Here is a 27,816-nt window from a genome sequence, read left to right on the forward strand (position 1 = left end):
ATAGTTTTTTCCACTGCAGGAAAATACTATTTTCTGTCACTTCATTAATTTCTCTTAAGAGACAAGCACTTCTGAAAATCACTAATTCTTGTTGTCATCCGTCACTGCCAATTGTTACGAGATGGCTGCAATCATGGGATCCATTGCAACGGGATGCTGTGGGCTTTAAAGGCACTTTAAAGTGCCCTTTCACCTGAAGTCCAAGAGCATCCTGGGCTGCATTAGAAAACACATTAGCAGCAGGCTGAGGCAAGGTCATCCTTTCCCCGTACTCTGCAGTGGTGAGGCATCTGGGGTGATGTGCCCAGTGCATGATAGATACAGGCTTAGTGAATAGAGTCCAGCAGGGAGACAAATGATTATGGGCTGGAGCATGCAACATCCAAGGAGTGGTTGAGAGAACTGGGGCTCCTCAGACTAAGAAGGCTCAAGGTGGATCTTATCTACGTGTAAAAAGGCAGAACCAGACTCTTCTTAGTGCGCTCAGTCACAGGACAAGAGGAAATGGGCACAAACAAGAAATTCCATTTAAACATAAAAAAACCCTTCTTTACTGTGAACATGGTCAAATACTGGAACTTGGTTGTTCAAAGTTGTACAGTCTCCATCCTTGGAGAAATCAAAACCAAACTGCACATGGTCCTGAGCAACTTACTCTTAGCCAACCCCACTGAGCAGGGGCTTGAATCAGATGATTGCCAGAGGTCCCTTCCTGCTTCAACTATGCCACTACTCTGCACTGCTCTGCCAACTGTGAGGATGGCACTTGAGATAAATCTTTCAAAGTGTTAATTCAGCTGAAAGGCAAGAATCTTCTCTGACATTTTGACAAAGAGAGAAATGAATTTATAAGACATCATGGACTTAAAAATATTGGATCATAACAGCACAATTTCCCTAGGGAAGTAGAACAGGTATGGCTGATGTCTGTATTGCTTATAAAACAGTCTATATTTAAAAACATGTTTGCCAAGTCATCAACAGACTAGGATTATTTGTAGCATCTGGACAAAGCTGCAAAAATTTATGAAATATTTTCCTTAGATGGTTTGTTCTTTCCAGTTTGGTTTGGTCATAGATCAGTACTATCCAGAATATCATTGTCCATGGAGATTCATCATGGAACTCCAGACCTCTCAGTCCCCACACTGCACAGAGAGCTGGCTCTGTTTCTACACACACTGTACTTAGGTGTCAGCATGGGAACTTCTGGTCTCCACATACTCAACTGCTGCTCTTTTAACAGCCAGGACACTTTCCGTTGTACCATATTTCTTTTCATAGTCCAGGTAACGTTTGAAGAAGAATTTCATCTTCTTTGGTGCCAAACTCAGATGTATGACCCTCTCAAAGATGTCCCTGCAAGAAAGCAAAAGTAATTCAGATCACTGTGTTGGTGACAACACTCAGCACAAGTCCCGTATCCCACCTTTGTTCAAAAGCAGAAAGCGAGAGGAGCCATTCAACATGCTGCAAAGTGCTGGTGCTTGAAGAAAGAGATTCCTGACAACTGGCCAAAGCCTCTAAGTAGAAGCCTTCTATTTGCTTGCAGAACTCTAAGGCTACTAGTCAACTTATGCTATGACCCATCCACTGTATTTGACCCTGTATTCATTAAGTGGATGTGGCTGGATCCACAATGTGGGAAGCTCAACTTCCTTTTGTCAGCTCTCAGAAAAATAAAGTTTCTCCATTTTTATGTTACAAGATGTACAAGGGCTCAATCTCACCCTTCAGATACAAGGCAATACCTCCAGAGGGATGGGTGAACCTCAATGCAAGTCCTCAAGTTTATGTCATGCAGGTCACTACTCAAAAATTAGTCCCTCTCTGTGCTCTGTATCTCCTTGGTGTCTCCTCAGTCCTGACAAGGACAAGCCCTTCCACACACCCCACTTCTGTTTCTCTAGGTGATAAAAATTCTCTTATGCTCTGCTTTGGAAGGCCCTACACAACCTCCTGCTGCAGGGCACCTCTGCTCTTTTCAAGTGTTGCTCAAAGCACTGTATTCTGCCCTCTCTCAGCCTACTGTAGCACAACTCACCTTACTTCCTTCTGGCTGCCATGTTTGATCATGATGTCCATATAGATATTCCAGATGTCTGTCCGCTTGGGATAGGTGTTAAGGGTGCTCTCAAAGAGGGCCTTGGCATGTTGTGGGTCCCCAAAACGGAACTCGAGCTGTGCAAACCTTGAAATTACATCCACATCTGTAACAAGTAATGACATGTTAGGCTACCACAACAGCCCTCTTCCCTATGAAAAAACACAAGTGATAATTACACATAACAGAGGCAGGCACAGAGACAGAACCAGCACTGTTGTACAGCTGTGGACTGAGGCAGGATCAGAGTGTGAGAGAGAAGGGTCTCTGCATTTCATCTCTCCACAGGAGACAATTTTATTCTTGCATTCAAAATGCATCTTGCTGCATATCCATAGGCAGCCCCACAAACCTGGGACTAGACCACCTGAACTTTTCTAGGGGGATGCAAGAATTAGTCTTGTTTGCTTTGGGTGCTTTGCTTTTGCCTATCACAGCAGAGTTATTTCAGGATGATTTAGCAATGGTATCCAGGCAGAAATCAGTTAAAGGCAGCACGTCTAGCACCACCCGCTTGCACTTTTCACTTCAAACATTGTCACATGCTGATTGTCACACCAACATTGTCACAGAGGGCTGCCCAGCTGCTGGAGACCTGTCAACATATGGTCCAGAATATCAATAGGGAGGGCAGTGCTTACGTTCTTTGGTGGGCAAAGCCTTGAGAGCACGCTCCAAAAGCCGGTGTGTAGCCTCTGTCTGGCCTCGCTTCAGGAGGAAAGCAGCATATTTCAGCCACACAGATTTCTCCTGACGGAAACGTTTCAGCATTGTGTGGTACAATTCTTCTGCTTGCTAGAAGGGCAGAGCTGGGTTAGATCACAGATTCATAAAGCAGCCTTGACACTTCAAAACACTTGCTCTTGACCTGCGTATTTCCAAACACTTTTGACAAAGAACCATGTATCAATAGTTCCTTGTCCATTGTCAATCATAAGTATTCATACCAATTAAGAATAAGATAGGCCTAATGTTTGACAACTGGAAGATTATACAACCAGCACTGATATTTTTCTGGTGTGACTGAACAGAACAGACACCTGGAACCTGTTTCCACTCTCTTACCTTGTACTTCTCAGAATTGGCATAGATGTCACACAGATGCTGGAAGACTTTCAAAGGTTCATTGTATTGAACAGCTCTCTCAAAGATCTTCATCAGTGTCTCTTCAGAACCATACATGTTCTCCAAGTTCAGCAGAGCTACCCAGACATTCAGCTTTTCCTGTTCTTCCCTTGAAGCAGATGCAAACAAGAGAATTTAGTTTTTTACCAACCTTCATCAGCTTTAAGCAAATATCCCACAAAGACTCACTGGTTTGTAGCCTGTCTCCAGAAGAAAGGAAGGTGGCATACTGCTCACTGAAACACCACTTTCAGAACAGAGAATAGCAATTGTTTCACACTACAACTTTTGATCACTGTTGTTTGTAATAAAAACCACAAGGATGATTCAAGAAAGTGCAATATAGTTAATTATACTGTAGAGATGATTTAATACAGAAAGTTGCAGCCCTATGGAAAGGGTGACAAGTTTTTTTGTTTCATGCTTTGGTTTACAGACATCACCACCAACAGCATTATGCTCCTCCAAACCCTTCTGAGGTATGTCTGTGTGCTCAGTGATGCCCTGGGGAGTTACTGTGGTCATGAGCTGCAGCAAGTCAGCTACAGGCCACGTATGGTAACTCAGACCAGACCTTCAAAGGCCTAGCTGACAATTGCTACCATTTAATCCTTTTGAACTCCAAGACCCTGTCACTCCACACACGTGATGATGCAACCAATGCTCTTCTCCCACGACCACTACCCCACCATGATTTATTCTCGAGAGCTAAGAAAGGCAGAGCTCCATAATTACCTGAAGCAGATTGTTTTAAGTGCTCTCTCTGCCACAGCTCTGGCCTTCTCAATCTCAGTAGCCTGGAGGTGGAAAGCCATGTACTGTAGCCAGAGGATGGAGCTGTTGGGACTGCTCAGCACCAAACGGTCAAAGTCATCTGCTGACTGAGGCTGTCGACTGGGGTCCATCAGTGCTGCCTCTAATTTGCAGAGCTCCTTCTCCTTCTTCTGCTTCTCCAGCTCCTTCTCCTTCTTTGTTTGTTTCTTCAGCTGAAAGAGAAAGAGAACTAGGAGGCACTTCATGTGGGAGTAGGCAAGCCCAGCTAAAGCACAGACAGACCCTGGAATGTCCACTGCTAGGCAGTTTTCACAGGAAGAGGTGGGGCCAATTGTTTCAAAGATGAAAATGATGCACACATGCCACCCCTTCACACACAGTCCACACCTCCAAGAAGAGCAGCAGTGCATACAGTCTCATTTTTTTTTTAATGAAATACATTGAGGGAACAAATACTTTGCACTCCAACTGCAGGATCCACTCTCATTGTTCCATCTTTATCCTCAGAGCCAGTGCTCACCATCACCCTGAACTCTGCACAAATCCAGGACACACAGGGTGAAACTGTGCAAGACTGGGGTATGTTGCTGGATTGTTAGGGTGAATTTGGTCTAATGTAGCAACTGTGCCTTGGGCAACAAGGTCACGCGTGTCCTGTACAGAGGTGAGTTTTGAGGGACAGGGGAAATCCTGGAAAGCAAAAATTAAAGCAATGCATGAGATTTGTTCTGATTTTGCTGAACTGCACCCACTGGAAAACTCTTCTAAAAAATACATCATAAAATAATTTTTTGGTTTTTTTCTAAATACAAGGACTATAATTTGAAAAAGTTTTTCATCTCCAGGTTTTCCTGTAAATTTACAGGAACACTCAAAAATATAAACCAGACCTGACATAAAATATAAAAATTTTATTTTCATGAAAATGTTTGTTTGACCCAAAACATTATTTTTTTAGCATGCCAACATGAGAAGCCCTATTTTCATACAGCCATGCTTAAATAGGGTCTTTTCTCCTCTGCTTACAAAGTACCTGCTGTTAACTGCAGTGTTTGGAGTAGTTAAGAAAGCTCTGTGTTAGCTGTCAGAGATGTTCCCCTGGGTTAAAAGGCTTTGCTGTGGCACAGACAGACATGCAAACACCAAGACACATCACAGACACCATGTGGTGTCTCCCGTGCAGGCACCACAAATACACAGTACCTTAGACTGCAGATCCTCCTCCTCCTCACTCTCTGAGCTTTCTTCCTTCTGATTCAGCACAGGTACATTCATTGCATTTATGTCCTCATCCCAGGTGAAGCCCATGGAAACCTGAAGCCTGGGAGCTTCAGCAGGTTTCCTTATCTGTTTGGAAGAAGACAGGGAATGCCCTAGGTTTTAATTTGAAGTTTTTACGCTGAGATCAGAAAACTGCTGTTTGCTTATGGCTTCTCTCTAACCAGTATTGCTGACTTCTCACACCTCTAAACAATCCACCAGCAAAAACATTAAACTGGTCACCTTTGCTATAATTTAAACTGAAGCTGTTTTCAGATGACACAAACACCAGTTTTTGTGTCACTCCGATTTGGACCAGTCATAGAATGGTTTGGCTTAGAAGGGACCCTAAAGATCATCTAGTTCCAACCCCACAGGGCTGCCACAGGGAGGGACACCTCCCACTGGACCAGGTTGCTCAAAGCTCCATCCAACCTGGCCTTGAACACTTCCAGGGAGGGAGCATCCACAACATCCCCGGGCAACTTGTTCCAATGCCTTACCACCTCATAGGAAAGAATTTCCTCCAAATACCTAATTTAAAATCTTCCCTCCTCAAGTTTTAAACAATTAATGATACTTACTGTCATCGAAGCCAAAAATAATACAGCACAGTAGGGCTATGCAAAGTCATTTAGGCTCAGATTTTCCTCCAAGCATCTCACCTTAGGTTTCTTTTTATCTGCTTCTTCCTCCTGGTCATCCTCCTCCCGGTAATATACCTCAATTCCACTGTCGTTTTCATCTCCTGGGCAGATCTTTCTCTTTTTTGGCTTGGTCTCCTGCAACAAGGGGAAATGAGTGCATCGTGAAGGGTAACCACTGGAATGAATCTTAAAGGTAATTCTGGTCACAAAGTAAAGAGCTTGACAGCAGAGCATCCCCCACTATCCTCTAACATAACAGAGAATAAACCTATGCTGACCTATATATGGTGCCAAGGCCAACAGGGTGAGCCACAAAGGCAACACAATTGGACTGCTAATCCAGTTAAATCCTACTCAGAATAATTTCTGATATTTGCTAATCTCCAATGCAATTCAATCTTTTTCCTACTCTGTACAATACCTTGGCCTGATTCCAGTGGATTTTCCTAGTCCCTTTAGCATGTCCTGCAAAGTCACATCCATACCTGCTTACTTTCAGAATTTGTTCTTCTCCGTTTCATCTTCAACTTAGGTTCTTCTCTCTTTTCCCTATCTTCTGCTTCTCTTTTCTCTTCCTCTGCATCATATCGTGGTAGGCCTAAGGATTCTGGCAAGATGCTTGGCATCCCAGTGTCCTCGGGCAGGAGAGAGAGCTCAATATGTTTTCCTTTTCCAGTTACACTGTGATGCAATCCCACAAATAGCAGGAGAGGAGAGAGGGAAAAACAAACAAACAAACAAGAAAAACCAATCAGAGCATTTACAACACCTGCAAGGACATGAACTTCTTCAAAATCTTCACAGCTTTTATTCTTCCTCTTTCCATCTTCTCATCCTCCACCACCTCCTTTCTAACTAGCTCATGGCCCCTCATAAAGAACATTGGACATACCCAAGCACCTTGGCAGTGAGCAGCTTTCCTTCAGGCAGGTACTTTTCATACAAAGAGTGTTTCTGTACAAAGTAAGGGGAAACATTCTGGAACAGGATGTGGCCCGTAACAGAAGTAGACAAGCTGAGGAGAGAAGGGAAACCAAAAATAAGTATTCCATGGGGGAGGGAGGGGAAGTGTAGAGACTGTATCTGTAGCACCACAAATTCTACATAGCGTCACACAAACATTCCCTACTTTACTTTCACAGCTCAAGAAAGCAGCAATGATCTATTGATTCCCAGAAGAAAATTAATTTTGCAACATTGTGCTATGCCAGTGACTGCCCTCAAACAAGATTCCAGAATTGTGCATTCAAAATAAGATCTTCAAGATCCCTCATTACCCAGAATAATTTCCTTATGCTACTCACCCAAAGAATACACCCGATGGAGTGATTGATTTGACATAGCCTCTCACTAGCTGGCCTTTTTTAACATCCTTTACACATGTTATTTCAACATCCTCCACTTTGCTGTTGCTCTTTTGGTTTAATCTAAAAGAAACAAGAGGTTAGAAGTTAAAGCACCCGTTTGAATTATCCACATTCTGCTCTGGATATCAGAAAAAAAAAAAAAGAGCACTAACAACAATTAGTGCTTCCTGGAAAATATGTTTATTCATATGTACTAATGGACTACCTGAACCTCTGCCAAGCTATACATAGCATTAGGGAAAAGACATGCTGCTGTAAACAAAGCCAAACAAAGCAGATCAGCATAGCTTCCTCTGACACTATGAAAATGAGCAGAGCTGTCCGAGTTCTACACAGGCGTGGGGTTTTTTGCCCACTTATTTCTAAGATACTTCATTATACATTTTTCTTCCAAGAAAAGGAAGAGGCTGTTTTCAGAGACATCTAGGACAAGCTTTGCTATTTAATCAAAATGTTTAAAACTGAAACATTGGAAAAAACATTGAAAAGTAACACACTGCACTGCAAAGTCAACAGTAGAACTTTCCCTTTCATTCCTAGTAATCAGACACAAAAAGTTAAGCCTGGTCTAAAAACTATGATAAATGGAACAGTTTGCTCTAACAGATAAACCAAAAGTTACTGTATTTCACTATTTCACTTTTTTCTTCACTAGTAGGAGATCAAAAGACTGGAGAGGCAACACATACCGGGATTGTCGGAGAGATAACTGGATTTTGCCATTCTCATTGGATAGGATGTAACACCTGCATTGCAGAGTAAGGGGAAAAAACAGAAAGTTTTTTTACCTGTTAAAAAGACACATGCAGAAAAAAGGTATTTTCACTAGCAGAATAAAGCTTTGGAAGAAACAAACCAACCCACCCCTTAGAGCACTTGCAGTCTAACACAAACCAGCATGACACAACATTTCATCATGAAACTAGGCAAAGGGCTTTTTGAAACCTGCTTGCTTTACCCAGTCTCTATTTCAAGTACTGCTGCACTCTCTACCATTCCCAATGAGTCTGTGAAGTAGAAAATGCAATTACTTGTGCATTACAAATGTAAAGACAACTGACTTGCCAAACAGCCCACAGTATAACAGCTGGGATAACTTGCTTCCCTCAGTACCACCAGTGCCTTAGTTAACAGAGAAGCTGCTGTCCAAAAACAGTCCAGGAAGGGAGCTGAAAAGGGGCTTCTTCATACAAGACTCACTTGAATGCATATACAGTCCTAAGTCAGCATTACTTACTAGGTATAGACTGTACCTTAGATATCTGGAATAATCTTGGGGCAGTAAAAAGCCTGTTACCAAAGGGGGATATTTCTAAGACTTGCACCTTGAGGGAACAAGGAAGAGAATTACTAACCTGACAATCTTGCCAACTTTGAAGTCACCCAGAGGATTCTCTGTGTAAGTATCATTCAGGTGAAAGATGCTGACTCTGCCAATCTTCCCACCCGGAAGTGCAATGGTCAAACCAGTGTGTGGCATCAAATTTGTTACCATGCCTAAAGTGATGGCACCCTGCTCCAGTGATGGAATTCCTGGAAAAAGTGAAGGAAAGAAGGCTTTATAATACACCAAAAGCATGCAATCAAAGCAACAGGGGTAATGAATCAGTGAAGCTGATATTAATTGCCTAGTCACATAAAAAACCCACCAGCTTTTGGAAAGGTGCAGTCTATGCACTCTCTCAGTTCACAGTGAAGCTTCCCTTGGTAGCCTGGACAAGATCCCCTTAGTTGCAGTTCCAGGGTCCATATTAACTGAGAAATGTTGACCCAGTTAACATTTAGGTACCATCTCATCTCTGAGATCAGAAGGGAATATAATCCTAAGAACTGAGAGAAGGGCTTTGGTCTGAGAGAGCAGTAAAGTGGATCTTTAAATGTCTGACCCTTCTTGCCTTTCATGCTGCTACATCTAGGACAAGTGTTAGTTTTGTCCTACAGGGAGGTACAGCTTTGCTCTGGAGTGCAACATCTTCACCTGAGGGGTCAGTGCAGGCCTACCCTTGAGTAAAACATCATATGCAGTGGGGTCCTGCTGTGGAGACTCCACTATACCTGTGAGTGACAAGCAGAGGTTTCTTTCTGTGACATCTGTTCCAGTGACTGTAGCTGATATTGCTTGGCCATTTTTGAAGTTCTTTTCTGGATGTTTTAAGACCTGAAAGAAAAGAGATTTTGACTCATCACCAGAAAAAGAGCTTTGCACAACTCTGATAATTCTCCTGTGAAGCTTTACACTTTCTTAACACATTTTTGAGGTGCATTTGAGGTGAGCCATGCTGAGCTATCAAGGGCTCTGCTATCCTGAGCCAAATTATCTACAGGCACAGTACTTGCCTGACAGCAAGGAAAGAACACTGGTCTTTGAGTTTATATGGATGAAGGAAAGTGTTTTCAGTCACTACTTGCAGCTATGTGCACAGAAAATTGTGTAGCTTATGTGTAAAGCACTCTTACCTTGGTGTTCAGAGACAGCAGCAGATGAGGAACTCTTCCTCGAACATCAGGGGCAACTTCCACCTCAAGCCAATTTTTGAGGATGTTATACTGAGAAGACACCAAACAATCGGAGAAGACAGCATGAGACTTTGGGGAAAAAACCCTTCTCTGATGGGCTCGCTACTTTTTAAAGCAAGAAAGATCAACTTCAGCCTTGGCTCTTGCACCAAGTGAAAATGGTAACTTGGCTTCTATTCTCACCAGCAAGCATAGTGCTGCTATGGTTCACAGGCAAGTGCACAAAGGAATCAGAAGTCAGTTGCTGATGGCATACACAATTTCTCAAAAGCTATTTTGCTAGAGTGCAGGGTAGGAAGAATCTGCTGGCAACAAACAGGCATGTCAAAAAGGATGAATCAGCTCAACTCCATCAAGTATAGAAACGTGACTTTGTTCTCCTACTCTCCCTGTAAGACACTGCACTTTCCAAGGGGCCACTCATTAAATGAGGACCATGGAAGTGCCAGTGTTTAGGTCTGAAATGAAGCCTCTGAGATCACCTTCACTTGCTGCCTCCCCAAGCACACCTCACCTTTTTCACAAAACAGGTCACTGTCTGTCCAACATGATAGAGTCCAGGTTTCTTGAGAGCACTGTCTTCTTCGTGGTTCAGAATTGTCATGAATTCCCCTTCTATTTCACTGTTTGCAAACAAAGAAAGGGGACATCAGTAAGACAACTTTGGTTCTAATGGTGAAGAAAACAGTTAGAAACCCAAGAGATTATGGTGAGACAATACCACTGTGACATCACCTTTGTGACTTTCATCCCCCTCTCCTCCCCAGCTGCAGCCTTCTGCAGGGAGTTAATCTTATTCTGGGCTTAAGAGGGAATCCTTTTGACATGAAGGGATTTACCAGAATGCAGGTTGGTAGAACCTGAAGCTAAAAGGACATTCAAAGGTAACCATGTGCTATGAGAGCACTGTGAGATATAACACAGCTCCCAGACACAAGTGTGAGAGAGAGAATAAGAGGCCTTGCCACACTGTATGTGGAGCTTCTTGCTCATTGTTAGCTCCTTGCAAATGGAAGGAAAAAAGGACAGAACCTGCAAGAATACAACAGATACAGACTGTATCTGTGAAGAATCTGCAGACAGAGCAAAGGCTAACACTCACCTGGGTCGAATGCTGAGCTCTGGAATGGACTGTGTGAAGTGGGGATGGGTGATAGGAAGGTACCTGAAGAACAGGAAAAGGATCAAAGTTTCTCATGATCTTCCTGGGCCCCAGTCACTTGTAAACCTTCTGGACTGGCAAAACAACAAACAAACAAAGCCAAACCCAAACCAACAAAAAAACCAACACAACCCCAAAACAGGTATAAGCCCTCTATATTGACCAAAACTTTTGAGTTTCAGTTCTTCCTAGTACTATTTCAGTGGCAATTTGTGCACCCAAATACTCCAGCAGATTCATCCCCTGGGGCCAAATCCTGCTTGCATTTAACACTTCCATTAGACCTTAAGAGTTCAGACATCTTTTTTTAGTACAATCTATATTCCAGGTAAATATTGAGAAAGGTAGAGAGCCAACTCATGGAAAGCTGTATATATTATATAATAGAATCACAGATTTCTTTATGCCTCAACTATTCCAAGAAGGAGAGCTGTAACAATATCCCATGACAGAGGGAACAGCCTAGATGATCTGAGTAACTTTTTCACCCCTTGCAATATCCAACAATTATGAGCATGTTTTCCCACCTGTGAGTATTCACATCTCTGCCTCCAATGACTCGAGCAGTCACCTTCTGTCCAGCTTTCAGAGTATATGTTGGAAAAGAACCTATAGGCACTTCATCCAGAATCCGGGATGCGTGGATTGAACCCGTCACCTTGTCATCCATAGCAACTGTGACATGGGTTGGTTTGACAGATTTAACAGTACCAGTAACAACATCCCCCAGAGAAAGATTATGTTTCACAGCTGTAAGCATCTCTTCTAATACTGTCTCAGATTCGTTCCGGACTCTTACAAAAACATTCTTCTTTGTCGGGCCTTGTACTGCTAATAAGACTCCGTGGTCATTCATGTTCACTTCTTTTAAGGTTGCAGAGATTGTCTGCCCCACCTTCAGCTTTTCTGAGTCAAATCGGAAGGTGTCATTGAAGTGAGAGGCTATGGGGACAGCTGCCAGCTGGCCTGTGTCCAAAGACACGACAGCAAATTCTTCTGCGATGTGCTGCACGATGGCAGAGTGCTGGGAGTTCTCTGTGAGTCTCTAGACAGAAATGAAGACAGTAACTTACCCTGCTGAGATTCTGAACCCCTCCACCCTATCTCCCACAGTTCTAGAAGAGGAAAAGCTCCCTCATCTAGAGTTTGATAGACAAAGAGAAATAGAAAATCTAAAAACTGAACAGATACCTGCTTGGGTCTTTGTTTTAACAGTTTTTCCCGAAGAGAAACATAAACCTTGGATGTGAGGGCATCCACATGAAGAACCAATGCCTTGGTTTTCTCACCAGGAACAATGCTTTTGTCTACAAATGAGAACAAGATTCATCACCTTATGACAGTGAAGAGCTTTGAACAACTGATCTAGTGGCAAATTACACTAGATAGGATAGGAAGGATTGCCTGTGGTTCAGTTTAGTTCTTACAGACCACAGTGAGAAAGACTACTTAAATATTTATTGTAACTCTGTTACTACAATGAAGTCAACTTGGTGGACAGATACAGAAGTCCTCTCTTTAAGAAGAGGAAAGATTTATCAACATTTAAGGCAAGGAGGGAATAAAGTAATTTTTTTTTATTCAGAAGAAGTCTGATACTTTTATCGAAGAACTAAATTGATTTTATGAAAATGCTACTCCTAAATAATGTAAAAAAGGCTGACTAAACACAAATTTAGTGTGAAAAAGGTTTTGAAAAAGATTATGCTAACATTTGCATAAAAATGTCATCAGTCCATCTGTTGCTGAGGAGAGGAGCTCTTCTGAATACAGAAGTACTGGGATATTACTCCTGCTAAAATTAGCAGTCTGTATACATTTAATTGCTTTGTTATCTCAGAGTGACTTGCTTGGTTCTACATAATACAGCACATTTCTGCTTGAATTTTTTGAGTGGAAACCAAAGCAAGCAGTCAAAGACCCTCACCTCCCAAATGGTAGCGAGTGGCTGTCACAGTCAGGCCTGTGACACAGCTGCCACTGAACAGTGCTGAGCCATCGTTATTCACATCCTTCACAACCAACTGCAGCTCCTTCCCAGGCACCAGTTCACAAAGGCCCCAGGACTCCCCTAAATAAAGGGGAAAAAAGTTTGAAATCAGTTTTATCTATGCTGCTTCTTCACAAAACAATTTTTCTTCACAAAAAAATTCACAAATGTGAAACAAGAAGTGTTCACATTTGCTGAGGAAAGTATGAACAAGAACTTATATCAACCTCCTTAACAGAAAACAGAGCTTGGACTCCTGAATCTATAGAAATACAAAGAAGTAAATACTATGACTTAATCAAAGGAGAAACGCTTCGCTTGAATTGAGCTTTCTTTCACTTTAAAGAAAATGGTTTCCTGTTTTTGCTCCTCTGAAGCCCATTCTTTGTGATATCATCCTCTTCAGCAGAACACATGCAATCTTTTACCTCTCCTTCTCAACAAGCTCCTGATTTCTTTCATCTCCTCGAAATACTGATTTAGCAGGGCAAAGCTCTCTGCAGTGGAATCGCCTGAGCTGCACTCTGACACCTTCAGATTGAGGAGCACACGCTGCTTCTCCTCATCAGTGCTCATCACCTTTGCAATCACCGTCTGTCCCACTACAAAATGGTCCTTGGTGTCTGTCACAAACTTGTCACTCATGCTCTGTGCAAAAGAAACAAAGGGGCAAGGGTCACTGAGCACAGCTGCTAACTATCAACCACCTGCAGTGCTGTTCAGACAAAAGGTTTAAGACTTCATGAAAATGCATAAGAAATTAACAAAAACTAACAAAAAGCCATCAATTAAAATGAATTATTAAAGTCACATAAAATCCTTGTTTGAACTTCAGCTCACCCCAACGAAGTCCTTTATTCCATTTTGGAAGTGAATTAAAACACAAACCTAAATCCAGCTTTTACCTTACTGGAGGAAACTGTGCAAATGCAGGACCCACAGTCCCACTGTTCCCTCTTTGTTATTGCACCTTTGCTAAAAGCCATGTTTCAAGCATGCCTAATTATGCATATGCAGTTTACTGAAGTGAATGCACTGCTTACCACTTTGGGTGCCAGTCCTGTCACACCATAAGGAAATTCTACAAACACTCCAAAGGGCATCACATTCCTCACATAACCAGTCAATAGCATCCCAGGCTGGATTTCAGAGAAACTTCTCACAACTTGCTCCTCCTGTACAGCAGAAATCACTGCAGACTTTCTGCTCAAAATCTGAATAACAAGTTAGGAAACTTGGGACAAGATGAAAGGAGCTCAATGCCAAGCAAATCACTTGGTGCTGCTGATCACTGGGCTAGAGCACTTTTTGCAGGTTAGATGGTGCAGGAGCTCAAAATTCTGCAATTCCAATTTCTGTCTTATCTCTCTGCACTAAGATTTAGCAACTAATGTCTCTTAGGCTGCTCAGTATTAAGGATGCATATTCCACACTAGCAGAAACACGAACTTCATGCTATTTTGGTTTTGATTTCTGGTATAAAACCAGAAAATTTTTGCTAAGGTTATGATATGATTAACAGCCCACAGCTGGTTACGAAGATCCAACAATGGTTCTGATAGGATTATAGCACCATCTGAGCCTCACGAGTAACACAAGTGAGTTATAAAGACTCTTTGTAACATTGCTAGCTTGACAGACACTTTCACGTAACACACTAAGTAGCAAATCTGTTTGTTGCAGATACTCAGAATTCCTTCCACATCTCCTTCCCCTCTCCCCCTCTGCTTTGCTTGACTGGTTGAGGTTGCAAGGATACCATGTGTTCTCCCTTGTCACTTAGGCACATAACTCCAGGCAAGACATCTCCCTCTTGAAGAGAATGCCACAGGAGCTTGCAGTTAGCCACGAAGTCAGAAAGGTGCATTTTAGGAATAAAGGCTATCACATTGCCTTCATCTTCTATGACAGAGACCTCTAGCCCATTATCTTTCTTCTTCAATACTTTTACATCAACCATCTGAAAAGAGAGTAAATACAGTGATATAAAATTCCAAAAGTGTCTTTGAACTCATCTCTTTTGATGCCCAGGTAACAAATGCTGTGCTGCAGGGGCTCTGACATGGCCTCACAGCTATATGTGAGAAAAATCTCACATCAGCAGGACTGAATAAAAACATGCCAACATAGATAGTAAAATAAATAATTTTCATCTCCAAGAGAAATCAACAGCTGAAACATACTCTTGGCTGTGACTTTTTATTTGAAGGGAAAAGGGAATAATTTAAACAAGTTTAGAACTGTCCCGTTTCTACATTAGCAATAGCTGCAGGGTGCTGGAAACTGTTCTTTCCAAAGACAACAGGGAAGCATTTCAAAACATTTTTATGAAGTTGTCTTTTTTCCAGGGAGCAAAAGCAGCTGCTTTTGGAGTGAGAACATCAGCAGTATCCAGAAAAAAGAGGACTCCACCTAGAAAGCAGAAGCACTAATTGGTGCCTCTGGAAGGATTGTCCTGGGACTCCCTTATCCTGACCTCTGACAACAGAGAGCCTGTTTTTGTTCCAGGAGGCCAAACACACAACAGGAAATGCACATTTAATGCCAGTTCCTGCTTTACTGGAAGCAACTTTGTTAAAAGTGATACCAAATTGTTTGGAAAAGTAGGAGGAAAAGGCAAAAAGGAAGCAGTCACTAAATTCAATACCTGTCCTATTTGATACTTCTTTTCCTGTTTCTTCTTTGGAGTACTTTCCTTTTTGTCCTCCAGGACGGATTTGCTTGATAACCTGAAGGACAACAAGAGTCTTTCCTGCTGGGGTTCACATTTTAAGACCATTACTTTAACAACCTGCAGAAAGAAAAAAAAACCAAACAAGAAGTTTAATTCAATTGGCTCCCTCAGTGGGCTACCACCTATGGAATGAGACAGAGTAAAACATAGTACACTCTTCTCTCACCCCTAAGGAAACCAGGCAGGTAACTATCACTTACCAGGTACAACCAAAACCAAATGACATTCTGATCACACAGATGGAAAATGGAAGTACGTAATAATTAAATGACTTGCTAAAAGTATGTGACAGGTCTGTAGCAGAACTGAGAATAAAATTCTTATCTCCACATTTGCTGTCAGAAACGTTGACTAGAAAGTTACAGTTCTGCTTAGCCAGCCAACAAACATCAGGATTAAAGACAAACAGAAGCACCAGAAAATAATAATGAAGGAGGATGAAATTTTTTAAAGCTTGCCCACAATAAAGACCAAAACTTGGTTAACTGCATGGTTCCCAGAGAGCCTGGTTTTAGAAACAGAAAATCTTTTGATTTGATTTTTGATTTGATTAGAAACAGAAAACCTTTTGATTATGTAGGTAAGACTTTTAACTTTCTTAGAAGAAAATGCAGTCTAGAACCCCAAACTTCTACTAAATTCTCAGTAGCTCAACCAAGTGTTATCCCTGGAGCATATAACATGGTGCCTCCTGCCTAGAGGCACCATGCCAAAAAAGAGCCTAGAGAAAAGACAGTTCTGTGACATACTCAAAGAAAAGCTGACTCTTTAAATGGAACACAATTACTGCTTAAAGTGAAAGGATATTAACAATTCTTGGTGCAGCTGGTTCTTCCAGGAGAAAACAAATGTTGGGGCTAACTCAACTGCAGATTTCCCTTTTGTATTAAACACAAAGCATGCCATAGGTACATTAATTACCTGGCCTTCATGGAAAACACTATCTGGAGAAGATATGGGTTCTGAGCTCAGCTCATTCTTGGGTACCAGACCTTTGACATCATTGTAGAACTTCACAATGCAGCCAAACTCCCTTGCACACACCACAAACCCATGTGTGATCAGACCAGGTTTTGCATCTTCATAGTTGGAGAGGACTGGAAGCTTTGATTGGACAAGACTTTTCTTTAATGTAAGGATCAGCTTCTTTCCTGCAGGACTGCACTCTAGCACCTAGTAAGATGGAATACAAGAAGGATCAAAAAGCATATCCACTACTGTCTTGACCAATCCAGCTGCTCAGAACAAAAGGGTGCAAAGCAGCTTAAGACTCTGCTTGGCAGCTCTCACCCGACACCTGACTTCATCTCCTATGTTGTACTTCTTCTCAGGCTGCTTCAGGATCGTATCAGCAAGATGCATGGATGGCACAAGCCCTTTAATCCCATCAGCCACTTTCACCTGCATCCCAATGGATTTCAACGCGAACACTTTGCCCTAGAACCCAAAATAGGAAAGAGAATCAGCAAATTCAGCATAAAAAAGCAGAATATGCACAAGTAGGAAACAGCCAAGCCATTGCACCACTTATTATCACCAATTTAATCATTCTCCAAAGAATAAAGTTTTAGGCAAACCCTCAACCCAGCCAATCTGACCCATTAACTTTCATACATGATAATATAAGGTTGGTATATAGCCTCTTTTCTTCAAGCAGAGGCTACTTCTCTAAAATTCCAACAGACTTTGGCAAACTAGAAGACACATATCCAATACAGCCATGACTCCAACATTAGAATGGCCATAAGAGAGTAACTTTCTGCCCCTCAGCCAGCTGTGATGGTCTACACATGAACTTTTACTTAAGAGTGCAAGGTGAGTTTTACTTTCAGTCAAGCCATAAATAAATGACTGAATCTGGCTAAAATATGCTTGCCTTGGCAGCATCAGGAAACAACAAAATGGAGAAATAAAAATACTGCATAGCATTAATAGAGTCCTGCAAAGAGAGGTTTTTCTCCCAACTTTCATCTCATTAGATGGATCAGAAGTTAAAAATACACATTAGACAGAGGAAATGCATATTAGCTAGATCACTTTTTTAAGTGTAACAGCCACACAGTACTGTGTCAGTCCTTCAGGAGCTCACCTGCACCACATCTCCTGTCTGTATGTCCTGTAATTGCAGAAACTGTGCTTCAATAATCTGACTAGGAAGAAACCACAGCAAGAAGTGACCAATTGGTTAATTTGAAAAAATCCAGGGTAAGAGAAAATAGTCCCCTCTCTGACTTGTCCCAAATATCCATCATTTCACACAACCCAAGTGCTCTACAACTCCCGAGTTGTCTTTTATTCCAGATGACCCACCTCCCATAACAGCTCTCTGGACATAAAGCTCAGGGAGGTTCATCACACTCCACCCAGGAGACAGCCACACAGTTATGGCCACCAGCCATGGCTCCATGAATGGAGAACCAACCCATCTTTACTTAAAGCCACACAGATGGAAATACTAAGAGAGAGAAGCAAAATGGGCTGGGACTTGGCAGATTAAGGTTAAATTTCCTCTTCAGCCACTGTCCTCCAACATGATTTAGACTGAATTTAGCCTCCCTGTACCAACTATACTGATAATGTCCCAATTCCCTTTTAAGTATGGGGATGATTTGCAAGGTAACAGGGATACAAGCCAAAACCCCCCAGTGGCAAGTTCCAGTCCAGCAAACCAATGTAGAATTTTCCACTCTCAACCAAACCCTTCCAGTGCTTCAACCAATTTTCTTAAGAGTCTATGAAACTTACTACTTCAGGGATACAATACACATCTCATCCATCAGGCTGTAGTCAATGATCCGACATTTATGTTTGCATCCTGCTTTAAATGCCCCAGGTTTGAAGGATTTCCTTGTTTTTGAAAGATGTTTTAACTAGAAAAAAAAATTATTATAAGTTAGTATTTGGAAAACAGAAGCGCTGATATAGACCTTAGGCTGAAGTGGCAGCAGGTTCCACCAAGTTCTTCCTCAACAACCTTCCTACATTCCAGCCCAAACAAGGGGAGGTATGATTTGGCAAACACCTTCCATGTCACCCTGATTTTGTTATATCCATCTTACACAGAACATAAAAGTAGAAAATAAAGCCTCCTGCTAAACTCCGTCCCCTGGAGTCAAAGATAACTATGGAGGACTTCCCTCACTGCCCTGGTACTCACCCGTGCAAATGCAAGAGTGCCATCATCAAGCTCAAAGATAGCACCAAACTGCTTGTAGAAAGCTTTCACTGTTGACTCTTCCACCACTGCCCCCATGCGGCCACTGGAGAGCTGATTTGGGGACCCCCCAGGGTGGAGGAAGGCCCGACGTAGAGTAAGCCTCACCCCCTTGGAGATGGGGTGGACAGAGAGGATGCAAGCTTTTATCTGGAAGAAGACAATATGTTCATCAAACACAAGTTTGCAAACAAAAGAGGAGAAAGGGACATTGCTTGTGTTTTTAGACATTATGCTTGGCATTTGTCCATGTAAAAGCACATCCCAATATTGCTACTAGGACATCAGTTCTAACAGCTTCAGAGATATTTTTTTAATCTGTCTGCTGTTAATGGGCTAGACTGGTACATGACCACACAATAAATTTTCTATCCTTTGCAAGTCTCTTGTGCTTGCCAAATAAGTCTTCCATTACCCCAGGAATGGCTTTGCTCCTTACAGCTCTAAACTAATCACCATGGTAATTCAAATAAAAGGCATCTATTATCAGTAAGATCTCAGAGCTTATTCCATGAAATGTTGGAGAAGGTAAGAGATGTTGCAAGCAACATAAGAACTCCAGACATCCTTCACTCTTCTTACCACTTGACCTGGAGAGTAGTTCATGGATTTGTCTGGGTCCACATGCATGAAATCTATAATGCCAGTGAAGGAAGACAGAAAGCTCACTTTGATCCCCAGCGGGGCTACCTAGAAATGGAAAAGATGACAAAAAAACCCTTATACTCAGATTTTATGCAGCTCAAAACCAGAAAGTAATTCACACACTTCACAAACAGGCAGTGCCAGTATTAATCAACAAGCGTATCAAAAAAGACAGGAATTCTACTAACAGTTCTGCTTTCTACATTATTTTGCAAAAACAATCCTTTAGTTTTTCAATAATGTTGTGTTTATTCTGAACACTACTGCTAGCCTGTAAAATACTTTTCCTAGGCAAAGGCCAGAGAAGCACAAAATGGGTCCTATTGTGCTTCAAGCTCTATCACCAACTCCAGGAGGAAGCCTTTTTACTCATGGCATCATAACCAGGACTGAGACCAGACCTCAGATGAATGAAGTGGAGGGAGTGTCAAGCAGGTAACAGTGTTTGCTATTCTAAAGTAACTGAGCCGAAGCATAATTTTCTAAGGAATAAGCTTCCATCTCTATTTCATCTGTCTCCTTACCTTCAGTGAAGAGAAAAAACAAACAAAAAAAAACCAAAAAAACCCCCAAACCAACACCCCCCACCAAAAAAACCACACACACAAAAAAATTAAAAAAGAAGAGGAAAAAAAACCAAATCAGAGCTTACCTTGAGCACTCGAGCTTTCACCACTAACCCTGGCAATAAATTAGACAGTGTCCAGTTCTGTTGCTCTGTTGCAAGGGATGCAGCAACCTCTGATCGATCAATGGACAAATAGACCACTCTTCCCTTGTTCTTTACTTCCACAATGACACAGTTCAGATTCTGGCCTATTTTCAAGTCAGACCCTACAATAATAAGTGGTAGCATAAAACCTCCACCCAAAGCCCTCAGGGATCTCCTTCCATTCTTTTCAAAGCTTTTTCCCTCTATTTTAAGATCTCAGAACTCTGCCAGGAGGAATGGATGGGCTTGGAACAGTAGCATAGCCTGTCAGAAAACAGGCTGAAACCCAACAGCTTGCAGCAAACCAGCAGCTTACAAAGACACCATCTTTAGCCAATTCATTGAGATGCATGATCACCACAGATACACAGATATAACAATCCTTAATCTTTGTAATTCTCCACCTCTAATTTAACCCCAGCAACTCCAGCACTACTACTTACCTCTCTTCAGTGCTCTGATGTAATTCTGGGCTTTCTCACGAGGCAGGAAAGCATGAGTCCCACTGACTCCAATATCAATGAGATAGCCATGGTCTTCCACACTAGACACAAAGCCAGAGAGCAGCTGTTGGGAGAGAAACATGGCAATTCATTAATGTCATGAAACAGCTGGGTCTTCAAAGAATGTACATCTGGTAAGAGAATCCCCACCACCTGTTTCATGAGGACAGAGAGATGAGTCTTCCAGAGCAGCAGAAAGAATACTACCTTCTTTCTTACTATAGAGATTATCTGACTGTAGGGTCTCAACTCTACACTTAGCCAACTACACACACATGGAGCTCACAACCCAGCAGGCAAAAAAATTGCGATGCTCAAAAATATCAGGTGCTTGAACTGCAGGCACATACCATATGGCTGGAAACACAAAACCTAAACTAAGTACCCCTGCAAAGCAGGACACATATTACTCTCTGCATAAATAACAGAAAAGTATCCTCAGAAATTAGTAGTTAAATGATATGTCCACATCGAAATAGAGTCAAGATTTCATGAGTGACAACCTGAAGTCAAGACCCAATACCGTCCACTCCTCACAGGTCTCTTCCATGGTAGAATCAGCTCCATAAGTCTACTCTGAACCCATGAAGGATAAACTGAAATGTTCCTCTACACACTGTGCAAGATGAACTGCCAAATGCTAGAGGCTGTGACAGACCCAGAACACGTACCATGCCCGATGCCAGTGCTAAAGTGTTCAGACCCTTATTGACCTTCTTGGGGTCAATTGACAATTTGACACTCCGACGTCCATCAGCACTTTTCTCAACACTGGTTACCACACACCTGACCAGTGTCCCTGGGAAATACATGTCTGGAAGCAAATTCAGATCCTGCCCAGCAAAACAATCAAGTGAGAAACACAAAATTTTACAATTATTAAATGATATAAGATGGTCAGAATTTGGTACTGAAGTAGGTTTATGACATCAAAATCCAATAGCAAAGTTTTGTTTCTCTGTCAACACTAAAACAAAAGGCAGAAAATCCTACAAACATCAGGATCTCAACAGAGGCAGGGATAACACTGTGTGACATTAGCAAGACTGGTAGGTTTTTCCTAAAAGAGAATACTGCGTGGGATGGAATCAGAAGTTTACAACTAAAAGCACCTGAAGAGCCAACAGTGACCCTCACCTCCCTCTTTAGGAGGGAAAAACACTGCAAAACTTATGTACCTGAAAGGTACATAATATGTCCCATATTCCACAACACATGCAGACTGCATGTGTCAATACACAATTAAGCTGCAAGTACTGTGCTACTCTCCATGCCCTTGAGAAATGCTTGCACCCTTACATCATCTTCCCACTGCTTCCCTAACTTCTCCCCATCACTGCCTGCAGCCAGGATCAGTATTAAGGTTCAGCAGCAGAATTTAGGTTCAGCAGCAGACAGGCTGCACAAATCTCTGCCTGCCCTACAGGATGTCTACAGAACACATGGACTTAAGGTTAGTTAAGGTTAAGGCACTGAAGACAATCAAATTAAAGTCAGCTGTGAAACAGCTGAAACCAGGCTCCTAAGTAAGATCTTGGGGTTGGTTCTGAGGTCTTATTAATACTCCCTTGCTCCCAGAAACAAATCAAAGCTCAAGACGAAGGTCTCACCTCCAGGAGTTCTCCTTGGGCCACCTGCTTGCTCAGCATTTTGCTGTAGGCATCACTGATCTGTGTGGCAGGAACAAATCCCAAAAGTCCATTGGGCAAGCTGATGACAAGCTCGTAGTCACTGACCTCTTTTATACAACCAAGGAGCAGCATCCCTTCACAGAGTGCCTGGAAAAACAGGAAGAACAGCACTCTATGGATATCCTAGCAAGTCAATGATACCAGGGTGGTCAACACAATTTTGTCCTGAATTACTGATTTTACAGGTTTAGTGAGAAAGAACATCTCGTTTTTATAGCCCTGAGGAGAGATGTACACAAAAATCAAACATTTATCCACAAACCTCAATTGAGAGTGGTTCAACATTCAAAAAACTGTCTTTAGTAGTGACTGTTTGGTCTGCCTTGAACTTCTTCTGCTTCCCTTGATCCTTTAGGCTCCCTTTTCTTTTCCGAGATTGCTCTTCATGGTGAACCTAAAGCAGATTATAAGCAGAGAAGAAAAAACATAAAGGTGGATAAAGAGATGAACTTTGCACTAAGGCAAAACTCTGCTGCCAGGAATGAAATTAGAACACTAGGGTTGGAGAGGGGGAAAAAAAAAAGAGAACAACAACCATGATAACTGCTGCTATATGTTTACATGCAAGTCTTGTTAAGTATTTTCTTTTGGGCTGAGGTTGATTATTCATAAAACTGAGAACCTTGGCATGGAAAAGAGTGGCACAAATGATCTGCACAACAGTCTACTAACAGGAAGACCAAACAGTCTATGTCCACTAACACCAGCCTCACTACATAAGCACTTCAGAGCAGGATGCTCGTGGAGACTTTAAAAGCTAAAGCCTGAACAATAATTTTGATTGAATTTTTTCTGTCATCACATTCAACATGCATCATACATCAGAGACCTTTAAGAGATCAGGAGAAAGGTATATGTCAGCATGTCTCTCTTTCTGGAAGTGCCTTCTATAGTTCACTATAAATGAATGGAATGGGGAGGACTGTAGGCTATGTTCTGGTAGTAGAAGAGCTCTGAAAAGAGTTAACTGAGCACACACAAAGCAACATACATCAAACAAATTGTCCAGCTCTAACTTGGAGTTGGATGTTTTTCCTTCTGTGGGTTTTTTCTGGACACCCCCTCGAGGAAAGTTTTCCTCCATGGATGCCATGCTTGCACTTCTGTAAGACAAATAACAAAACTTGAGATTAAACTCTGGCAGTTGTTACACTTGTTCCTCATAAACACTGAAAAGACAAATGAGTGAATTATACCCAAAATAAGAAAGAATTCAGATAGCTACTTTACAGTTTGTCTGTGCAAAACCAGAAGCACACATCCAAGCATATTTAATATTTGACTATGCTGAAATGTTGCAATGGTGCTCCTAAACATGTGCATCCCTTAACACTTTTGACTATTGCCAAATTCTACTCAACCAAAATATTATTTTACAGGCATTTAGATGCACCAGATATTCATAAAATGGTTTCCTAAATCTATTACTTTTGTAATTACTACTGAATTTATTTATTATATTCAGTGATCAAGCTGGAATTATCAGCTTCAGTCATCAAGAAGAAAGTTGTCAGGAAAACACTAAGTAAGTTTGGTCTGCACTTTCACTTTTTGTAAGCTAAAAGTGTGTCTCCCTATAAATTTAAGTTCAACCTTACAAAACGACACCTCGTTTATTAGTCCTTAGTATATCACGCAGTCACAACTCACATTCTTATCACTTTGCTCTACAGAAATTAGCACTGAAACACCTCGCTGTCAAATTTACAGAAGTCTGTTAGTCATACACAACTCCCTCAAACGTGAACGCAAGTCATTAAATGAAAGTTCATCACGGCACGCCTCACCGAAGGCCTCGCTGACCCACAGAGACCTCCCAGGGCCGGTACCCGAACCGGCTGCACTCAACTCTTAGGACCATAAAGAGTTGAGGAGCTGCCCGCAGGGGCCTTACCTCCCGCGGCCGCAGCCGCCCTGTTCCGGCAGCCGCTCTCTCTCGCTATCCCTCGGGCCGGCACCGGACCGGCACCGGGTCAGGACCGTACGGCACGCGGTGCGCTGAGAGCGGAAGCGGAAAGGGGAGCAAAGGGGAAGGGGCAGGAAAAGGGAAGGGGAAGGGTGTGAGGGGCGGGGGGGAGGTGCCCGCTGGGAGCAGCCAATCCGCGCATCCCTCCGCGGCTGCGCGCAGCGCTGAGCGCCCGCCGCCATTTTGTGGGAGGGCGCTGGCGAAGGGCAGAGCGCAGCGGGGAGACGGCGGTGGCTGAGGTACCCTCGGGGCTCTGGCGAGGGAGGGTCCTGTCCCGGCCGCAGGCCCTTGCCCGTGCCTCCTCCTGGGGAGCTGTGCTGCCGGGGAGGAGGGCGGGTCTCGGTGGTATCGAGCCGCGGCAGTCCCCCGGGGCGTCCGCGACCTTCAGCCGCGGCGTCACCCCCCTCCCAGTGCCCGGCGCCGCCGCGTCCCTTCCCCCGGCCCCACCCGAGCTGAGGCGAGGGAGCGTCGGGGTCGCGTCTGTCTGCGCCAGCGAGATGGGCCCGGCTGCTGTGTGGGGCAGGGAGCAGGGTGGGCCGCGCCTGGCAAGGGCACTGGGCGCTCCTGAAAATGTGATGTCTGGGCTCTGAGCCGTCCTCGGAAGGCCGCGGCGACTTTTCTACGCTTTTACCTCTGTCAGGCATAAGAAAAGTTGACTTTGCCGTTCTAGGTCATGTACGGCAAATGTTTAGGTGTTTATTTATTCATTATTTTTAGCTACTACATTATCAGTTTAGTTACCTGATTATACACCAGAGACATGCTGCTGGATTGAGTTGGCATAAAAGCTGCGGTAATGAACATAGGAGTTGCTCTAGCAGTGTCTTGTATCCCTCCTCTTCTGGGGTTCTGGTGTCTGCAGCATCAGCCTGGTTCGGGAGGTAGCTATATGGTGTGTGAGCTTCATTTTGAAGTGAGTTACACGATAAACAACAGTTGTTTGTCCTAAACATAAAATCCCTGTATACAGACAAAAAATATATCTCTGAACATTAAAAAGAATACTCCGTTTATTATAAGGTTGTTCAGACATGGGAACATGTTTCCTAGAGCAGTTGTGGTGTTTTCATTTCTGCAGATACTAAAAATCCAACTGGGCATGTTTCTGAATGACTTCCTGCATATCCTGCCTTTGAGGAGTTTGGGGTTGGACTGTGGGATCCCCACAAGTGCCAGCCTCACCTTCAGTGGTTCTGCATGTTTGCTACTGTAGCCGTGCCATGTTTTGTATTAATAAATTGTTACAGTAGACCTAAAACTTTGATCTGGACACAGATGAAATATGAAAATGTGCCCTCGGGTACTTAATGTTTTTGTTGTTCCTGCAAAAGCACTTCTGAGACTTTGTAGCTGGATCAAGTAGCTGATCTAGATGAAAACTAACTGGGGAAAAAAGAAAAAAAAATACTATCTAGATCTGCAAATAGAAAGATGAGCAATGAAGATGCAACAGAAATGTACAACTGAGAGCGGGGTGGTTCTTATTGACAACACTTGCACCCTAAAAATGGCATAAAAGTTGTAAAAGCATTTTGAATCACAAAACAGCATCTGGATCTTGTCACCAAGTTTTTGGGTAGGTAATTGAAGTTGCCTCTCAGCTGAACCAAGTGAAGGTTTATTTCAATTAGGTATTGCAGATTCCTGGACACTTGGTAGAAGTTTGCCTGTGCTGAATGGCTGTGTGAATGGCTGCAAGAGTGGAAGGTCTCTTCTTTGCAAGTGCTTTCATGAATTTTCCCTTTTGTCATCATCATCGTATTACCCTTAAAAAAAAAAAAAATGAACACTGAAAATTAGAAATGTTCTTTCCTTCAGAGCCCCTCATTTCTCTGTCTGCCCTTGTGTCACCTGTTTTGTACCTTAAGATAAAGCACTCAGAATGTGCCAGCTTCTTATGTATGTCCACTGTATGTTGAATGTCCTGAAAGCAGAGGATGGAAGTAAAAAGTTCAATGAGGAGTTCAGTTCAATTCTTTGGTTGATCCTGTCCAACTGACTGTAAAATTTAGTTAACTGCCCTATATTGCTTTTTAGGACAAGCAACTATGGCCAGCCATGACTCAGGATCTCAGCACCAGTTCACTGGATTTCAGAAGTACTTCAATTCCTATACCATCACAGGCAGGAGGAATGTATGTATGTTAGTGCATATCAACTTTTGTAGTCTAGTGTAATGGTGTTTTCTGGGTTTTAGACTGAAACTAAACTTATCTTTTATGTTTTTCAGTATGTAATAGCAACATACACAGGTATTGCACTGCTTGTCTTGTACTTCAAGCTTAGACCTAAAAAGACAACTCCTGCTGTGGCAGATAAGTAAATGGTAAGTGTTCTTCCAGTATCAAAATGATTCAGTGCCAGCCCAGGAAGAAAGAATGACACAGCACAAGTTGCTAATAATACAGTACAGTTAGAGAGAGAAACATGAACATGTGAACATTATATTTATCATTTTAAACCTCAGCTAAACTATAGCATCAGCTTCTGAATGAAGTATGTTAAAGGGTGATGCAGAAAGTATGGGATATCAGTATTTTTATTCTTCTGGCATGGTAAATGGGACTAGGAACAGCATGCAGGGAGGAAGAAGAAGGAAAGGAATGGAAGGATGTTGCATATAGTTATATTGGGCTTTGGCTGCTACTATAGATGCCCCTGGTCTGCTCTTTTGCTGTGAAATAGGGATAACTATTGCTTTGTGTGATATTAAAATAATAGAGTAGTATTGAGGACTTAGTTGTAATACAGAATTCTAAGCGTGGATTAATGCAGCCTGTTAAAAACCTCCCCCTGAACACAATAAAGGAGCACCATACAATGCAACTGTATGTATTGCACACTTGATTATGCAAGGCCTGTTTAGAAATGATTGGATTTGTTCTTGTATAGCAACAACCAAGAGTAAGAAAATTCTGGAGTCATTTTCAAATAAAAAATTCCAACTGAAATGGCACTTGGAAAAAAACCTATGGGTTGTCCTCATAGTCTGCAAAAGGGTAGAAAACAATAACCTTCAGCATTATTGTTGTATGTTAAAAGGACATGAGTAATTTCTTGGGTGTGCTGAAATTTCTCTGCTTTTAATTAAAATTGTTTGGGCTTGGGGAAGGTGAGAGAGACGGAGTTACCTCTGTACAGGACTTGCTATGACTTCTTTTCTCTTGGCAGGTTCCCGACAAGTCTGAAGCTTCCATCTGCGTCAATGTAATGCATGCTGATAACCTGGTTGTGGCTAATAAAATATAAATAATTACTTGGTTTACTGGAAATATGAAATTGTGGCAAAATCATAAATGTAGCACTTTGCTTTCTTTTCTTCTGTCAAAAATAGCTATTTGTAGTGGAGATGGAGTAGGTGATTCCTGTTACTGCTACCTTAACTGGGCTCTTCTGCTGCTGCAG

At 42.4% G+C, this 27,816-nt stretch overlaps 2 protein-coding genes across 4 annotated transcripts; one reads left to right on the plus strand and one right to left on the minus strand.

Annotated features, from left to right (window-relative positions):
* Positions 1–522: 522 nt before the first annotated feature.
* Positions 523–24,472, minus strand: PDCD11 (programmed cell death 11). Of its 3 annotated transcripts, none has more exons than XM_071748351.1 (36): positions 24,340–24,472; positions 23,437–23,548; positions 22,708–22,839; positions 22,365–22,532; positions 21,426–21,587; positions 20,695–20,818; positions 20,192–20,373; positions 19,477–19,584; positions 18,838–19,044; positions 18,426–18,550; positions 17,770–17,830; positions 16,971–17,117; positions 16,602–16,853; positions 15,594–15,737; positions 14,706–14,906; positions 13,990–14,160; positions 13,375–13,594; positions 12,884–13,027; positions 12,148–12,263; positions 11,484–12,001; positions 10,897–10,959; positions 10,309–10,417; positions 9,735–9,824; positions 9,333–9,435; positions 8,633–8,810; positions 7,967–8,023; positions 7,215–7,337; positions 6,803–6,925; positions 6,396–6,591; positions 5,929–6,045; positions 5,207–5,350; positions 3,965–4,215; positions 3,170–3,338; positions 2,746–2,899; positions 2,045–2,210; positions 523–1,359 (listed from the first exon to the last, which is right to left on the minus strand). In XM_071748351.1, exons 2-36 carry the CDS (start codon positions 23,536–23,538, stop codon positions 1,188–1,190), a joined length of 5,499 nt encoding a protein of 1,832 aa, XP_071604452.1. In that variant the 5' UTR covers positions 23,539–23,548; positions 24,340–24,472; the 3' UTR covers positions 523–1,187. The 3 variants fall into 3 exon arrangements, with proteins under 3 accessions (XP_071604452.1, XP_071604451.1, XP_071604453.1); XM_071748350.1 differs by having other exon boundaries at positions 24,259–24,472; XM_071748352.1 differs by having other exon boundaries at positions 24,096–24,472.
* Positions 24,473–24,513: 41 nt separating this feature from the next.
* On the plus strand, positions 24,514–27,708 carry ATP5MK (ATP synthase membrane subunit k). Its single transcript, XM_071748377.1, has 4 exons — positions 24,514–24,650; positions 26,449–26,546; positions 26,642–26,737; positions 27,583–27,708. Exons 2-3 carry the CDS (start codon positions 26,460–26,462, stop codon positions 26,732–26,734), a joined length of 180 nt encoding a protein of 59 aa, XP_071604478.1. The 5' UTR covers positions 24,514–24,650; positions 26,449–26,459; the 3' UTR covers positions 26,735–26,737; positions 27,583–27,708.
* The last annotated feature ends 108 nt before the right edge of the window (positions 27,709–27,816 follow it).

The sequence above is a fragment of the Heliangelus exortis genome, chromosome 7, assembly GCF_036169615.1.
Source record: "Heliangelus exortis chromosome 7, bHelExo1.hap1, whole genome shotgun sequence".
In the NCBI taxonomy this organism is placed as follows: Eukaryota; Metazoa; Chordata; class Aves; order Apodiformes; family Trochilidae; genus Heliangelus; species Heliangelus exortis.

What these genes read in the sequence shown, in the direction of transcription:
- PDCD11 (XM_071748351.1), bottom strand. Translation starts at nt 23,538, where the DNA reads ATGGCATCCATGGAGGAAAACTTTCCTCGAGGGGGTGTCCAGAAAAAA. An exon ending in GAGATGAAGTCAGGTGTCGG is followed by an intron (nt 16,854 to 16,970) that starts GTGAGAGCTGCC and finishes CCATCTTACTAG; the next exon opens with GTGCTAGAGTGCAGTCCTGC. An exon ending in GAGCTTGTTGAGAAGGAGAG is followed by an intron (nt 13,028 to 13,374) that starts GTAAAAGATTGC and finishes CCCTTTATTTAG; the next exon opens with GGGAGTCCTGGGGCCTTTGT.
- ATP5MK (XM_071748377.1), top strand. Translation starts at nt 26,460, where the DNA reads ATGGCCAGCCATGACTCAGGATCTCAGCACCAGTTCACTGGATTTCAG. An exon ending in CCATCACAGGCAGGAGGAAT is followed by an intron (nt 26,547 to 26,641) that starts GTATGTATGTTA and finishes TATGTTTTTCAG; the next exon opens with TATGTAATAGCAACATACAC.